This window comes from Mytilus galloprovincialis, chromosome 10 (genome assembly GCF_965363235.1).
Source record: "Mytilus galloprovincialis chromosome 10, xbMytGall1.hap1.1, whole genome shotgun sequence".
In the NCBI taxonomy this organism is placed as follows: Eukaryota; Metazoa; Mollusca; class Bivalvia; order Mytilida; family Mytilidae; genus Mytilus; species Mytilus galloprovincialis.
In genome coordinates this window covers 85,836,768-85,854,362 of record NC_134847.1, presented here as the reverse complement: position 1 = coordinate 85,854,362, position 17,595 = coordinate 85,836,768, and the positions used below count along the sequence as shown (strand labels likewise).

The following is a 17,595-nucleotide window of genomic DNA, read 5'->3' as shown; positions in this document are numbered from 1 at the left end:
GTTTAGAAGTCTTACAAGTTATGGCAGGAGTTTTGCCATTAGATCTTAGAAGAGAAGAAATGGCTATTAGAGATATTGCAAGACTAAATTCTTATTCAACCAAAATCCCTATCAGAAACAAAATAGATGAATGGAAAAACAAAGAAACAGTGGACAAGTTCATATCACCTTTAGGCTTAATGTTACAACAAGCAAAAAACATGAAAGAAGAAACAGATATCAGTATTGATGACATAGAACCAGAATATCAATTTCAAGGTCTACAAGCATCAAAATCTCCACCAGAATATTGGCGTACTCTTGGTTCCTCAAAAAACAGAACTAAAGAACAAGAAATCACAGGAAAAAATTTAATATTAAACAAACTTAACACAGTATCTCCATCAACAGTTGTTGCTTTTACAGACAGTTCTTGCCAATCCAACCCAGGACCTTGTGGAGCAGGTGCAATTGTAATCTTCAACAATAAAGAAATTGAACTTAAACAACCAGTTTCAAAAAGGGGTTCAATTCTTTTGGCAGAGCTGGTTGCAATAAAATTAGTATTAGATTATGTAAGCAGAATTGAAAACAAAACATTAATTGAAGAAGTAAAAATATTTTCGGACAGTCAAACAGCAATTGGAATTTTAACATTAAATTGGAAAATTGAAAATAACAGATCCACTTCACATGAAATTATTTCCCTTATTAAATGTATCCAAAAACACCATGGAATAAGAATTAATTTTGATTGGACCCCAGGACATGCAGATGTTAGAGGAAATGAAATAGCTGATAAACTAGCTAAAGAGGCAGCTAAAGAGGCAAATCAAATTCAGAAAGAAGCCCATATTACAGTAACTAAACAAGATATTAAAACAGCAGCAAGAATTTTAGTAAATAAAAAGTGGCAACATAGATGGGATAATAGTGATACAGGAAGATTTTATTATAACTTTCATCAGACTGTCAGCAATAAATCGACATTTAATTATCCAGATCACAAAACAGCAAAAATTATTAGAAATTTAAGATCCGGATACTACCTAAAAAATTATCAAAACAAAATCAATCAAAATATAGACCCAAAGTGTGAATGCGGTCAATTAGAAACTGTGGAACATTATTTACTATTTTGTGAAAATTATGAAGAGGCAAGACAGAAACTTATACACGAGATATACTTCAACACAGGATCGTTACACATTGATTTGGAACTTTTATTGTCAATAGAAAAAAACGACAATGTCTCCGTCTCTAATGAAACACTAATGCGATTGTTGGGTGACTTTATTTGCGAGTCGCGCCGGTTTGATTAATGTAAAGTTAGATTTTTTTGATTTTTTTTTCTTTATTTTTTTTCTTTCTTTTCCTTTAAATTTTCATGTTAATTAATAAATGTAGATATATTTTTTAATTTTTTGGAAAAATATGTTAAGCACAGTTGCCACCTAATAGTATGTATTTTAAAGTACAAGTGAGTTGTTTACCAGAGTGAAATATAAATACACGCGAGATTTAAATAATTACAAGGGAGACAATCCAGTGTCAACAGCGACACCTACAGAATACAGAATACAAGGATGCAGAGCAAAGATTATTTCAATCTGATATAAGTTTGACTTAAATAAAACAAATTTTATCTGATGATGTATTTTTTTTTAATGGAAATTGGTCAAATATGGCAAATCACGGGATTGCAGAACTTTATTAATTAACTCTTGAACTTATCATTTTATTTTTTTTTATCCCTTCGAAAGGCTAAAACAATTACAAGAACGATTTTGTTTGTGTAACTGTGTTGATATGACAAAATCAGCTAATGCTCGATATCACGGGCTGTATAACTTTTATATGTGAAAATTTATTAGGTTTTTTTGTCTTTAAAGGGTACCTGTACTTTTATGGGAGTGTTCAGTTTACTGTAAGTACATGTTGTTTTATTTCAATTGACCATAAAGATGTATTCAACAGCAGTAAACAATGTAAAGTACATCACATCATTAAAATAAACAAGTTTGATCTTGCTGCCGTTACAAAAACAATTTACACATCATTCTGTGTGATGCAAATACCTTTTGTTTAGTGTTCAGTTTAAGAAAACTTTACAAAGGTTTTAAATGCGTCCAGTATTATGGAATCAGCTACACTTGAAACTCGCTAGGCAACTTTTAACTATGACATTTTGAAGTTTGAAGAATGTCCGCCATTTTTTATGTAAACATAGTTAGTATCGAGTAAATTGGTAAGGCTGTAGTATTCGTCGCGAGCAATTTGCAAAATAACTAAACGAATTTAGAAAGTTGTCAAACTATATTGTTTTTTATACTCTTTATCTTACCATAAATTGTAAAAATATGATAGAATAGAATTTTATCATTTCATTGAATACTTACAACTTTTATGTTTAATTAATTTCAATATGAGCTATTTAATTCGTTTTGGAAAAAAAATGTTTGATTTGAGTGAGTAATGGCACGAGTTTTAAAAAATGCTAAAATAAGCTTAACTATCTATCCGTTATAAGCTTAGTCACAAAAATCATAGTGTAAAACAGAGTTCATTGTATGAATGTAGAAAAGACGCAGAAAGTTACCCTCTACTTTAAGGTTTATGTACCCTTCTGTAGCCATTTTTGTACGAACTTTTCAAACTTCAATTGTATCAAAACTACAGATATTATGAATAATAGAGATAGGCCATTTTGTACATATTCCAAGGGGAAACTTGATGCAAAGCATTATTTTTTACTGTTCCATTGCATTTAATAGAAAAAGAGGACTTTGTGGCAAATAAATCAAGATTTTTATAGAAAATCCACAGCCTTTATCCTTGTACTCTCATATTTGGCAATTTGATGACTGATAGATATAGGATTATTGCATGCAGTGCTAGCATTGATTTCCTTAAAACAAGTTTATAAATGTAGTTATTGGTTAAGACAAGTATAAATATGGCCAAAATCAAGTACACCTTTTAGGGTGCGCTCGACTTTAGTGACTCAGCACGAGGTGTTTTGGAATTTACAGGTTACTTAGAACTTTTTGTAAAAAATAAACACTAGCACATCATAGAAAATCAAGTGAGTAATTTATGTTTCAAATTTTATAACAAAAATCTCTGTATTAAAGGCTGTGGATTTTCTATAAAAATCTTGATTAATTTGCCACAAAGTCCTCTTTTTCTATCAAATGCAATGAAACAGTAAAAAATAATGCTTTGCATCAAGTTTCCCCTTGGAACATATACTAACTGGCCTATCTCTATTATTTATTATATCTTTAGTTTTGATACAATTGAGGTTTGAAAAATTCGTACAAAAATGGCTACAGAAGGGTATATAAACCTTAATAGCAAGTAGACTGTACTTGCCTGTCAGTGTGGCTAACTAATTTCTTAGACAGGTCCTCTTTCTGTTTTGCTGAAACTGAAAATAGTAGCCTAACTTAAACCAATCCTGTTTTTATTTCATATTGATTTAATCCACAAAATAACCAATCAAATAGCTACAATAATGTGTGTAGGACTTTAAAGTGTGATGGGGGCGCTAAAGTATGATGGTCCCGCTAAAGGGTGATGGTCTGCGGCTGCATTATAGGCCGATGCCTCCACACTCTTAAGTGCGATGAAAGTATAGACGTATGAAATGTAATTGCATTATCACGTTAACAGTCGTTTATACAAACCATAAAAGTACATGCCGGACGAAATATTTCAAGTCCTCATTTAAGCAACTGAAAAAATACCCACACATTTGCTTAAGCTGACATTTTAAGCAGGGTTAGGTTTAAATAAGATTAAGAAAGTCATGGACACACTTGCTTTCGGACAGCTTGGTTTATCACTTATTTCAACTTATTTAATCATGATAATAAAACCAAGCAGTCAGAAAGCAAGTGTCCATGACTTTATTAATCTAAACCTAACCGTGCCTTGTCAGCTGAAGCAAATGTGTGGTTTTTTTTTCTTCAGTTGCTTGAAGGAGGACTTGTATCTGCAGTTTACTTTATAGATACAAAATAGTATACACATAAGTATCCTGTATCCTGCTTCTATTGTAAGCAAACAGATAAATTTATTTTTACGATAATTGTAGTTTTATAAATAACTTTGCCTTCCCCACGGTTGAAATATTGTGGATTTTATAAAAAAGAAACATCTGTAAAATAAAGGTACATGTTTTCAAGCGTAAATTATAGATTGTACGCTAAATCACTAGTTTGTACATTTTACATGTTTTAGGAAAATATATCATGTATTTGTTCTTGCTACGAAAATGTAGAAAACTTTGTTCTCGCTGTGAAAATGTAGAAAACTTTGTTCTCGCTGTGAAAATGTAGAAAACTTGGACAACATCTCCTTTCTCACGCATTTGAATTAAAATTTATGCATATAAAATAAAATTGAGAAAGGAAATGGGGAATGTGTCAAAGTGACAACAACCCGACCATAGAGCAGACAACAGCCGAAGGCCACCAATGGGTCTTCAATGTTTTACATTCCGAAAATAAACAATTTTTGTATTTGTTATTAGCAATAATGACTGTAAGCTAGGACTAGGGGAGGTGTTCACATAATTGTTAGACAGTGTGATTTTCTAGTATAGGATCCTCTTCACCAGACTCTAATTTGAATTATTTTGCTTACTATTTTGTCTGTGACTCCCAGATATTTCGGCTCTTATAATATATCTCTTCATTAGACCAATATTGAACTTGACAATTTTAAAAAGGCATTATATATATAATTTTATAGAGGGTGTTTTGTTAATTCCTATCTGGCAGTTTGTTCCAGGCTTTATGTATTCTAATTTATGTGTTTATACTTTATAGCTCAACATTCTACACATTTTACTCACACCTGACATAATATGAACCTACACAAGCCACATTGAGTCACTTATTTATATTTTACATATTTGTATTGTTGCAGGAAAATGGAGTTTGAATTCCTGTTTGTGCTGTTGTTATTGCTGACCAAGAGTTTGTTAACAGAAACAAAACTGACCAAAGAACAACCTCTTATAATAAAAGTAAAAATGTTATATAAGATTTACTGTGATAAGCTAAGAGGTTTGGTACTATAAAGATGGGTTCAAACTTACAGTGTTAAAACAGTTAGACCATTATAACAATATGTTCTAGATCAATATCACTTCAAGTATATCTTTTTTAGTATAAACTTGATATAAGAACTATTAGGAAGAAGCTGAAAACTGAGTGATTAAGATATCAAGGAGTATCAAAATAGTCTAATAGATGGGGAACAATCAAATTTCAGCACCTCAAAAGTCTATGAGGAAACAACAATATTTAAAGAAAGATCTGGGTAATCACATTTAAACGTACCAATTTTATTGGGCCGGATGCACATTTTTACAATGTCTCTATTGTGGAGCAAGACAGGCCAATATATTTGAATACCAAAACCTAAAAAAAATGTTGAAGAACTCACATGTGTTGATTGAAAATTTCATGAGCTTAATCCAGGCAAGAAACTAGTTAAGACTGAGTGGGTCAACTAATTGACATGATTGAGGAATATATTGATCTGAATTCATGTATTAATTAGATATAAGAAGATGTGGTATGAGTGCCAATAAAACAACTCTCCATACAAGTAATAATTTGTAAAAATTAACAATTACAGGTCAAACTAGAGTCTTCAACGTGGAGACTTGGCTCACACGAGAACAGCAAGCTATAAAGGTCCCCAAAAAACTAGTTTAAACCATTTAAACAGGAAAACCAATGGTATAATCTCTTTAATCTTCACACTAATATGACCCACATCAACAAATGACAACTACTGAACATCAGATTTTAACATTGAATTTTATAAACTGACAAGCAATGTTCAGAGAAATGCTGTAAATTGTAATGTATAGTATTATTTTTCAGGATAGTGGCGTAACCAATACCGAAATAGGAAGCATTGCTTTAGTGGTTTGTATGTACTTACTATCATATTTATAGGTACTGTAAAATCAAAATTGATATGAGGTTTTTTAAATGCAAATTTATAATGCAACTGGGTGAGTAATAAGAACTCATATTCTGGTATCTGATACATATGTGTCTGTATACATATTTTCCTTGAATTGCAATAATTAGTCTTTCAGTTTTGTCCATTTTAATAAATGCATGCAATACTTTTGAATTTACATTACAATTGTGTATCTCGATCACTATCCAAAGGAATAATTTCAATATGCATGTTAAACAATATGAATAAAAGGAGATTCAGGTTATACATTAGTTACACAACAAACCAAACACCATCTAAAGCTTTTAAATTCATTCCAACAATGGACAGGTGTCTATATAATATATTCTGAATTTTAAATAAAAACTATCAAAGACCTACAAAATGTATCAAGGTCAAATTTTTTTGAATTCTCTAATTTGACAAAAAACTCCTTGACATTTAGATAAAACAACCCCTTATGAGGTTCCTTACTTGGTTCTACCAATGGAAGAAGAGGCTGAGGTGAAGCAGTTCTTGAGACCTTCACTCTCCCTCATTAATCTCAATTAGTGAACAGTCAACCAAACTTGAAAGAATGTTGTTTCAAATTTTGACATCCCCAGTCTTTTTATAGCTTTCTACACAACATTTTGTTTGGTTCATTGTTGAAATTATTATAGTAACAGTAATTGTTCATGTCCTTATCTTTTAGTCCTTTTAGTCTGATTGCATGACCATACCCCATCTTATTTTTATATAATATGCAAAATTGTATCAAAATCAGATTGAAAACCCATTCTTGACCTTTTACCTAAAGGTTAATGACAACAAGATCAATGGAAAATATAAACAAATTGGATGGTCTTTGGTCAAATCAGAAAGATAAGAAGACCATTGACATTTAAAATTTCTTATTGTTTCAGTTTTATTCTGTTTCTGATATTCTATCATTGATTGACTTATAGACTTTTGGCTGTATATTTTTACGTGGCTATTTTAGATGTGGATGTGAAAAACCCAAGACCATCAGCTGTTGATGTAGAAATCTTAGTAGAAAAATGTTGTATCGATGAAGGAAAGAAAGATGACGACTGTGAAGTAGGTTTTATATCAAACAAGTATATAGGGATCAGTCAAACCTGCAAAGATTAAAGATAAACAAATAAACAAATACTATTAGAATTTTTTTGCTATGATCTCACAATTATTTTGATTTTTTAACATTTAAGCCTTGAAAATAAGTTTTTTTTATATAAGTTTTGTATATATATACATGTATCTGTAGGGCTTCAAACTCCTCTCTTAAGAAATATTTTACTAGCTGCGCTAAACTTTCTCTGGCCTTGACCATCATGGGTATGGTTAGCTAAGGTATTTTGTTAGATACAAAGAGCTGGCCAAATGTAAGTCTATCAAGATTTTGTGTCTGACAAAGAAAACATAATTTATTAATTCCTAAAAGTTGCCTATAGATATCATTGGTTATAAGAGTTGATTTTGTTAACCTTGATGGATGAATCTCATGGAATTTATTGGATGTTAGATGCAAAAAAACAAATATATTCTATATTAATCACTGTAAAGTAATAAGTATATACATGTAAAACAAAGATGTGGTATATATGTCAATGGGACATCAACCTAATAGAAAAAATTACCAAACAACATCTAAAAGGCAAAATACAATCTTGAACAACAGGTTAAATACCCCTTTTTTAATTGATTTGATAGACTTCAATGTTTTTATATTTTTATTTTTATTGGGCTGCTGTGTCTTTGACATATACCCCTCACCCCCTTTTGTGTAAATGCTAGAAATAAGGGGAACTAACTGACTTATAATAGAGTGTTTATATTTATCTATTGTAGATTATGAAGGTTTATGGGGGTTATATAGGACAAATCAAGGCAAGAGAAACAAAGACCACAACTTTTATATATCCCACACATGTATGTATTACAGCTTGTTGTATTGCAAGTAAGTGTATTATAAAATTATATGTAGAGTTTACTGACAACAAAGATAGACACCCAAGAGTAAGCTCAAGACAGATGTCAAAATTGGCTTTGGAATAATACAAAAATATAAAAGTTTTGAACAATATTCACTTCCTTCTTAGAGGTCAGAGGAGTGAAATTACCAGATTATTTCACATGTGAAGGATTCAGTTTTTATTTCACACTAAGGGAACTCACACTAAGTCTGTAATTCGTTGTTACCAATGTTATATTAAATGTAATTTCACTATGGAAGCAGATAAGACAAAAACCTTGCAAAAAATCTTGCTTTTAAATAAAAATTTAACAACCATTTTTAGTTTTAGAAAGCTGACACCATCAGTCATAAGTTAATTGAGAATTGGGCTTTATGTATTCTAAGCATGATTTAATTATAAGTGTCAGATTCAGTCTGCACGGTTAGCCACTTGTGCGATGCCCCAGATTTAACTTGATATAACCATAAAAATTAATTCAAGTTATTTCCCTTTCCACAGTTATAAAAAAAACTTGAACAAAGCATAGATCTTCCTGAATATTATTAGTTACTTGATATCTTTGGGTTTTTATAAGATTTGTTCTTGGATAAATCATGGATATTTAGCCCTTTTTTAATGTTATGACAATAAATAATCTTTGATTTGGGTCATGGATCTTTTTTCAGTATGCTTCTATTACCATTAAACATAATTATCTAAATGTAGGGATATTTTGAAAGTCCATATCTACCCTCCCACATACATTTTAATGGAAAAGCCCTTAGGGTATATTTCTCAATTTATGTGTCTAGATTATGTCCCCTTATTAAAAAAAACTTGTTTTTGTTACAGTATCCATATGACATGGCTGGTAATTGTATTCTGTTCCTTAGAGCAGACAACTTTACACAGACTATGTCCCCTAACAATCTTGTTATTTTTACAGTATCCACACGATATGGCTGGTATTTGTATTCTGTTCCTTAGAGCAGACAACTTTACACAGACTATGTCCCCTAACAATCTTGTTATTTTTACAGTATCCATATGACATGGCTGGTATTTGTATTCTGTTCCTTAGAGCAGACAACTTTACACAGACTATGTCCCCTAACAATCTTGTTATTTTTACAGTATCCACACGATATGGCTGGTATTTGTATTCTGTTCCTTAGAGCAGACAACTTTACACAGACTATGTCCCCTAACAATCTTGTTATTTTTACAGTATCCACACGATATGGCTGGTATTTGTATTCTGTTCCTTAGAGCAGACAACTTTACACAGACTATGTCCCCTAACAATCTTGTTATTTTTACAGTATCCACACGATATGGCTGGTATTTGTATTCTGTTCCTTAGAGCAGACAACTTTACACAGACTATGTCCCCTAACAATCTTGTTATTTTTACAGTATCCACACGATATGGCTGGTATTTGTATTCTGTTCCTTAGAGCAGACAACTATACACAGACTATGTCCCCTAACAATCTTGTTATTTTTACAGTATCCACACGATATGGCTGGTATTTGTATTCTGTTCCTTAGAGCAGACAACTTTACACAGACTATGTCCCCTAACAATCTTGTTATTTTTACAGTATCCATATGACATGGCTGGTATTTGTATTCTGTTCCTTAGAGCAGACAACTTTACACAGACTATGTCCCCTAACAATCTTGTTATTTTACAGTATCCACACGATATGGCTGGTATTTGTATTCTGTTCCTTAGAGCAGACAACTTTACACAGACTATGCCCCCTAACAATCTTGTTATTTTTACAGTATCCATATGATATGGCTGGTATTTGTATTCTGTTCCTTAGAGCAGACAACTTTACACAGACTATGTCCCCTAACAATCTTGTTATTTTTACAGTATCCACACGATATGGCTGGTATTTGTATTCTGTTCCTTAGAGCAGACAACTTTACACAGACTATGTTCCCTAACAATCTTGTTATTTTTACAGTATCCACATGATATGGCTGGTATTTGTATTCTGTTCCTTAGAGCAGACAACTTTACACAGACTATGTCCCCTAACAATCTTGTTATTTTTACAGTATCCACACGATATGGCTGGTATTTGTATTCTGTTCCTTAGAGCAGACAACTTTACACAGACTATGTCCCCTAACAATCTTGTTATTTTTACAGTATCCACACGATATGGCTGGTATTTGTATTCTGTTCCTTAGAGCAGACAACTATACACAGACTATGTCCCCTAACAATCTTGTTATTTTTACAGTATCCATATGACATGGCTGGTATTTGTATTCTGTTCCTTAGAGCAGACAACTTTACACAGACTATGTCCCCTAACAATCTTGTTATTTTTACAGTATCCACATGATATGGCTGGTATTTGTATTCTGTTCCTTAGAGCAGACAACTTTACACAGACTATGCCCCCTAACAATCTTGTTATTTTTACAGTATCCACACGATATGGCTGGTATTTGTATTCTGTTCCTTAGAGCAGACAACTATACACAGACTATGTCCCCTAACAATCTTGTTATTTTTACAGTATCCACATGATATGGCTGGTATTTGTATTCTGTTCCTTAGAGCAGACAACTTTACACAGACTATGTCCCCTAACAATCTTGTTATTTTTACAGTATCCACACGATATGGCTGGTATTTGTATTCTGTTCCTTAGAGCAGACAACTTTACACAGACTATGTCCCCTAACAATCTTGTTATTTTTACAGTATCCACACGATATGGCTGGTATTTGTATTCTGTTCCTTAGAGCAGACAACTTTACACAGACTATGTCCCCTAACAATCTTGTTATTTTTACAGTATCCACACGATATGGCTGGTATTTGTATTCTGTTCCTTAAAGTAGACAACTTTACACAGACTATGTCCCCTAACAATCTTGTTATTTTTACAGTATCCACACGATATGGCTGGTATTTGTATTCTGTTCCTTAGAGCAGACAACTTTACACAGACTATGTCCCCTAACAATCTTGTTATTTTTACAGTATCCACATGATATGGCTGGTATTTGTATTCTGTTCCTTAAAGCAGACAACTTTACACAGACTATGTCCCCTAACAATCTTGTTATTTTTACAGTATCCACACGATATGGCTGGTATTTGTATTCTGTTCCTTAGAGCAGACAACTTTACACAGACTATGTCCCCTAACAATCTTGTTATTTTTACAGTATCCACACGATATGGCTGGTATTTGTATTCTGTTCCTTAGAGCAGACAACTATACACAGACTATGTCCCCTAACAATCTTGTTATTTTTACAGTATCCACATGATATGGCTGGTATTTGTATTCTGTTCCTTAAAGCAGACAACTTTACACAGACTATGTCCCCTAACAATCTTGTTATTTTTACAGTATCCACACGATATGGCTGGTATTTGTATTCTGTTCCTTAGAGCAGACAACTTTACACAGACTATGTCCCCTAACAATCTTGTTATTTTTACAGTATCCACACGATATGGCTGGTATTTGTATTCTGTTCCTTAGAGCAGACAACTTTACACAGACTATGTCCCCTAACAATCTTGTTATTTTTACAGTATCCATATGACATGGCTGGTATTTGTATTCTGTTCCTTAGAGCAGACAACTTTACACAGACTATGTCCCCTAACAATCTTGTTATTTTTACAGTATCCATATGACATGGCTGGTATTTGTATTCTGTTCCTTAGAGCAGACAACTTTACACAGACTATGTCCCCTAACAATCTTGTTATTTTTACAGTATCCACACGATATGGCTGGTATTTGTATTCTGTTCCTTAGAGCAGACAACTTTACACAGACTATGTCCCCTAACAATCTTGTTATTTTTACAGTATCCATATGACATGGCTGGTATTTGTATTCTGTTCCTTAGAGCAGACAACTTTACACAGACTATGTCCCCTAACAATCTTGTTATTTTTACAGTATCCACACGATATGGCTGGTATTTGTATTCTGTTCCTTAGAGCAGACAACTTTACACAGACTATGTCCCCTAACAATCTTGTTATTTTTACAGTATCCATATGACATGGCTGGTATTTGTATTCTGTTCCTTAGAGCAGACAACTTTACACAGACTATGTCCCCTAACAATCTTGTTATTTTTACAGTATCCATATGACATGGCTGGTATTTGTATTCTGTTCCTTAGAGCAGACAACTATACACAGACTATGTCCCCTAACAATCTTGTTATTTTTACAGTATCCACACGATATGGCTGGTATTTGTATTCTGTTCCTTAGAGCAGACAACTTTACACAGACTATGTCCCCTAACAATCTTGTTATTTTTACAGTATCCACACGATATGGCTGGTATTTGTATTCTGTTCCTTAGAGCAGACAACTTTACACAGACTATGTCCCCTAACAATCTTGTTATTTTTACAGTATCCATATGACATGGCTGGTATTTGTATTCTGTTCCTTAGAGCAGACAACTTTACACAGACTATGTCCCCTAACAATCTTGTTATTTTTACAGTATCCATATGACATGGCTGGTATTTGTATTCTGTTCCTTAGAGCAGACAACTTTACACAGACTATGTCCCCTAACAATCTTGTTATTTTTACAGTATCCATATGATATGGCTGGTATTTGTATTCTGTTCCTTAGAGCAGACAACTTTACACAGACTATGTCCCCTAACAATCTTGTTATTTTTACAGTATCCACACGATATGGCTGGTATTTGTATTCTGTTCCTTAGAGCAGACAACTATACACAGACTATGTCCCCTAATAATCTTGTTATTTTTACAGTATCCACACGATATGGCTGGTATTTGTATTCTGTTCCTTAGAGCAGACAACTATACACAGACTATGTCCCCTAACAATCTTGTTATTTTTACAGTATCCACATGATATGGCTGGTATTTGTATTCTGTTCCTTAGAGCAGACAACTTTACACAGACTATGTCCCCTAACAATCTTGTTATTTTTACAGTATCCATATGATATGGCTGGTATTTGTATTCTGTTCCTTAGAGCAGACAACTATACACAGACTATGTCCCCTAACAATCTTGTTATTTTTACAGTATCCATATGATATGGCTGGTATTTGTATTCTGTTCCTTAGAGCAGACAACTATACACAGACTATGTCCCCTAACAATCTTGTTATTTTTACAGTATCCATATGATATGGCTGGTATTTGTATTCTGTTCCTTAGAGCAGACAACTATACACAGACTATGTCCCCTAACAATCTTGTTATTTTTACAGTATCCACACGATATGGCTGGTATTTGTATTCTGTTCCTTAGAGCAGACAACTTTACACAGACTATGTCCCCTAACAATCTTGTTATTTTTACAGTATCCATATGACATGGCTGGTATTTGTATTCTGTTCCTTAGAGCAGACAACTTTACACAGACTATGTCCCCTAACAATCTTGTTATTTTTACAGTATCCATATGACATGGCTGGTATTTGTATTCTGTTCCTTAGAGCAGACAACTTTACACAGACTATGTCCCCTAACAATCTTGTTATTTTTACAGTATCCATATGACATGGCTGGTATTTGTATTCTGTTCCTTAGAGCAGACAACTTTACACAGACTATGTCCCCTAACAATCTTGTTATTTTTACAGTATCCATATGATATGGCTGGTATTTGTATTCTGTTCCTTAGAGCAGACAACTATACACAGACTATGTCCCCTAACAATCTTGTTATTTTTACAGTATCCATATGACATGGCTGGTATTTGTATTCTGTTCCTTAGAGCAGACAACTTTACACAGACTATGTCCCCTAACAATCTTGTTATTTTTACAGTATCCACACGATATGGCTGGTATTTGTATTCTGTTCCTTAGAGCAGACAACTTTACACAGACTATGTCCCCTAACAATCTTGTTATTTTTACAGTATCCATATGACATGGCTGGTATTTGTATTCTGTTCCTTAGAGCAGACAACTTTACACAGACTATGTCCCCTAACAATCTTGTTATTTTTACAGTATCCATATGACATGGCTGGTATTTGTATTCTGTTCCTTAGAGCAGACAACTTTACACAGACTATGTCCCCTAACAATCTTGTTATTTTTACAGTATCCATATGACATGGCTGGTATTTGTATTCTGTTCCTTAGAGCAGACAACTTTACACAGACTATGTCCCCTAACAATCTTGTTATTTTTACAGTATCCATATGACATGGCTGGTATTTGTATTCTGTTCCTTAGAGCAGACAACTATACACAGACTATGTCCCCTAACAATCTTGTTATTTTTACAGTATCCACACGATATGGCTGGTATTTGTATTCTGTTCCTTAGAGCAGACAACTTTACACAGACTATGTCCCCTAACAATCTTGTTATTTTTACAGTATCCACACGATATGGCTGGTATTTGTATTCTGTTCCTTAGAGCAGACAACTTTACACAGACTATGTCCCCTAACAATCTTGTTATTTTTACAGTATCCACACGATATGGCTGGTATTTGTATTCTGTTCCTTAGAGCAGACAACTATACACAGACTATGTCCCCTAACAATCTTGTTATTTTTACAGTATCCATATGACATGGCTGGTAATTGTATTCTGTTCCTTAAAGCAGACAACTATACACAGACTATGTCCCCTAACAATCTTGTTATTTTTACAGTATCCACACGATATGGCTGGTATTTGTATTTTGTTCCTTAAAGCAGACAACTATACACAGACTATGTCCCCTAACAATCTTGTTATTTTTACAGTATCCACACGATATGGCTGGTATTTGTATTCTGTTCCTTAAAGCAGACAACTATACACAGACTATGTCCCCTAACAATCTTGTTATTTTTACAGTATCCATATGACATGGCTGGTATTTGTATTCTGTTCCTTAGAGCAGACAACTTTACACAGACTATGTCCCCTAACAATCTTGTTATTTTTACAGTATCCATATGACATGGCTGGTATTTGTATTCTGTTCCTTAAAGCAGACAACTATACACAGACTATGTCCCCTAACAATCTTGTTATTTTTACAGTATCCACATGATATGGCTGGTATTTGTATTCTGTTCCTTAGAGCAGACAACTTTACACAGACTATGTCCCCTAACAATCTTGTTATTTTTACAGTATCCACACGATATGGCTGGTATTTGTATTCTGTTCCTTAAAGCAGACAACTATACACAGACTATGTCCCCTAACAATCTTGTTATTTTTACAGTATCCACACGATATGGCTGGTATTTGTATTCTGTTCCTTAAAGCAGACAACTATACACAGACTATGTCCCCTAACAATCTTGTTATTTTTACAGTATCCATATGACATGGCTGGTATTTGTATTCTGTTCCTTAGAGCAGACAACTTTACACAGACTATGTCCCCTAACAATCTTGTTATTTTTACAGTATCCACACGATATGGCTGGTATTTGTATTCTGTTCCTTAGAGCAGACAACTTTACACAGACTATGTTCCCTAACAATCTTGTTATTTTTACAGTATCCATATGACATGGCTGGTATTTGTATTCTGTTCCTTAGAGCAGACAACTTTACACAGACTATGTCCCCTAACAATCTTGTTATTTTTACAGTATCCACACGATATGGCTGGTATTTGTATTCTGTTCCTTAGAGCAGACAACTTTACACAGACTATGTCCCCTAACAATCTTGTTATTTTTACAGCATCCACACGATATGGCTGGTATTTGTATTCTGTTCCTTAGAGTAGACAACTTTACACAGACTATGTCCCCTAACAATCTTGTTATTTTTACAGTATCCACATGATATGGCTGGTATTTGTATTCTGTTCCTTAAAGCAGACAACTTTACACAGACTATGTCCCCTAACAATCTTGTTATTTTTACAGTATCCACACGATATGGCTGGTATTTGTATTCTGTTCCTTAGAGCAGACAACTTTACACAGACTATGTCCCCTAACAATCTTGTTATTTTTACAGTATCCATATGACATGGCTGGTATTTGTATTCTGTTCCTTAGAGCAGACAACTTTACACAGACTATGTCCCCTAACAAACTTGTTATTTTTACAGTATCCATATGATATGGCTGGTATTTGTATTCTGTTCCTTAGAGCAGACAACTTTACACAGATTATGTCCCCTAACAATCTTGTTATTTTTACAGTATCCATATGACATGGCTGGTATTTGTATTCTGTTCCTTAGAGCAGACAACTTTACACAGACTATGTCCCCTAACAATCTTGTTATTTTTACAGTATCCACACGATATGGCTGGTATTTGTATTCTGTTCCTTAGAGCAGACAACTTTACACAGACTATGTCCCCTAACAATCTTGTTATTTTTACAGTATCCACATGATATGGCTGGTATTTGTATTCTGTTCCTTAGAGCAGACAACTTTACACAGACTATGTCCCCTAACAATCTTGTTATTTTTACAGTATCCACACGATATGGCTGGTATTTGTATTCTGTTCCTTAAAGCAGACAACTTTACACAGACTATGTCCCCTAACAATCTTGTTATTTTTACAGTATCCACACGATATGGCTGGTATTTGTATTCTGTTCCTTAGAGCAGACAACTATACACAGACTATGTCCCCTAACAATCTTGTTATTTTTACAGTATCCACACGATATGGCTGGTATTTGTATTCTGTTCCTTAGAGCAGACAACTTTACACAGACTATGTCCCCTAACAATCTTGTTATTTTTACAGTATCCACACGATATGGCTGGTATTTGTATTCTGTTCCTTAGAGCAGACAACTTTACACAGACTATGTCCCCTAACAATCTTGTTATTTTTACAGTATCCATATGATATGGCTGGTATTTGTATTCTGTTCCTTAGAGCAGACAACTTTACACAGACTATGTCCCCTAACAATCTTGTTATTTTTACAGTATCCATATGATATGGCTGGTATTTGTATTCTGTTCCTTAGAGCAGACAACTTTACACAGACTATGTCCCCTAACAATCTTGTTATTTTTACAGTATCCATATGATATGGCTGGTATTTGTATTCTGTTCCTTAGAGCAGACAACTTTACACAGACTATGTCCCCTAACAATCTTGTTATTTTTACAGTATCCACATGACATGGCTGGTATTTGTATTCTGTTCCTTAGAGCAGACAACTTTACACAGACTATGTCCCCTAACAATCTTGTTATTTTTACAGTATCCACATGACATGGCTGGTATTTGTATTCTGTTCCTTAGAGCAGACAACTTTACACAGACTATGTCCCCTAACAATCTTGTTATTTTTACAGTATCCACACGATATGGCTGGTATTTGTATTCTGTTCCTTAAAGCAGACAACTTTACACAGACTATGTCCCCTAATAATCTTGTTATTTTTACAGTATCCACACGATATGGCTGGTATTTGTATTCTGTTCCTTAGAGCAGACAACTTTACACAGACTATGTCCCCTAACAATCTTGTTATTTTTACAGTATCCACACGATATGGCTGGTATTTGTATTCTGTTCCTTAGAGCAGACAACTATACACAGACTATGTCCCCTAACAATCTTGTTATTTTTACAGTATCCATATGACATGGCTGGTATTTGTATTCTGTTCCTTAGAGCAGACAACTATACACAGACTATGTCCCCTAACAA

The 17,595-nt window shown here is 33.6% G+C and overlaps 2 protein-coding genes across 3 annotated transcripts in view; one reads left to right on the top strand and one right to left on the bottom strand.

Annotated features, from left to right (window-relative positions):
• LOC143048680 (centrosomal protein of 290 kDa-like) overlaps positions 1-2,216 on the bottom strand; it is a 62,209-nt gene extending 59,993 nt beyond the window's left edge. Inside the window, exon 1 of the mRNA XM_076222487.1 lies at positions 2,058-2,216. The gene's annotated coding sequence lies outside the window, so the exon portion shown is untranslated. The remainder of the gene's footprint in view (positions 1-2,057) is intronic.
• Positions 2,217-4,914: 2,698 nt separating this feature from the next.
• LOC143048679 (uncharacterized) overlaps positions 4,915-17,595 on the top strand; it is a 38,062-nt gene continuing 25,381 nt past the window's right edge. Inside the window, exons 1-4 of one of the 2 annotated variants that reach the window (XM_076222485.1) lie at positions 4,915-5,014; positions 5,883-5,931; positions 6,950-7,047; positions 7,819-7,899. In XM_076222485.1, the coding sequence (XP_076078600.1) occupies positions 4,919-5,014; positions 5,883-5,931; positions 6,950-7,047; positions 7,819-7,899 (324 nt within the window). In that variant the 5' untranslated portion in view covers positions 4,915-4,918. The remainder of the gene's footprint in view (positions 5,015-5,882; positions 5,932-6,949; positions 7,048-7,818; positions 7,900-17,595) is intronic. The other variant, XM_076222486.1, reaches the window with a different exon arrangement.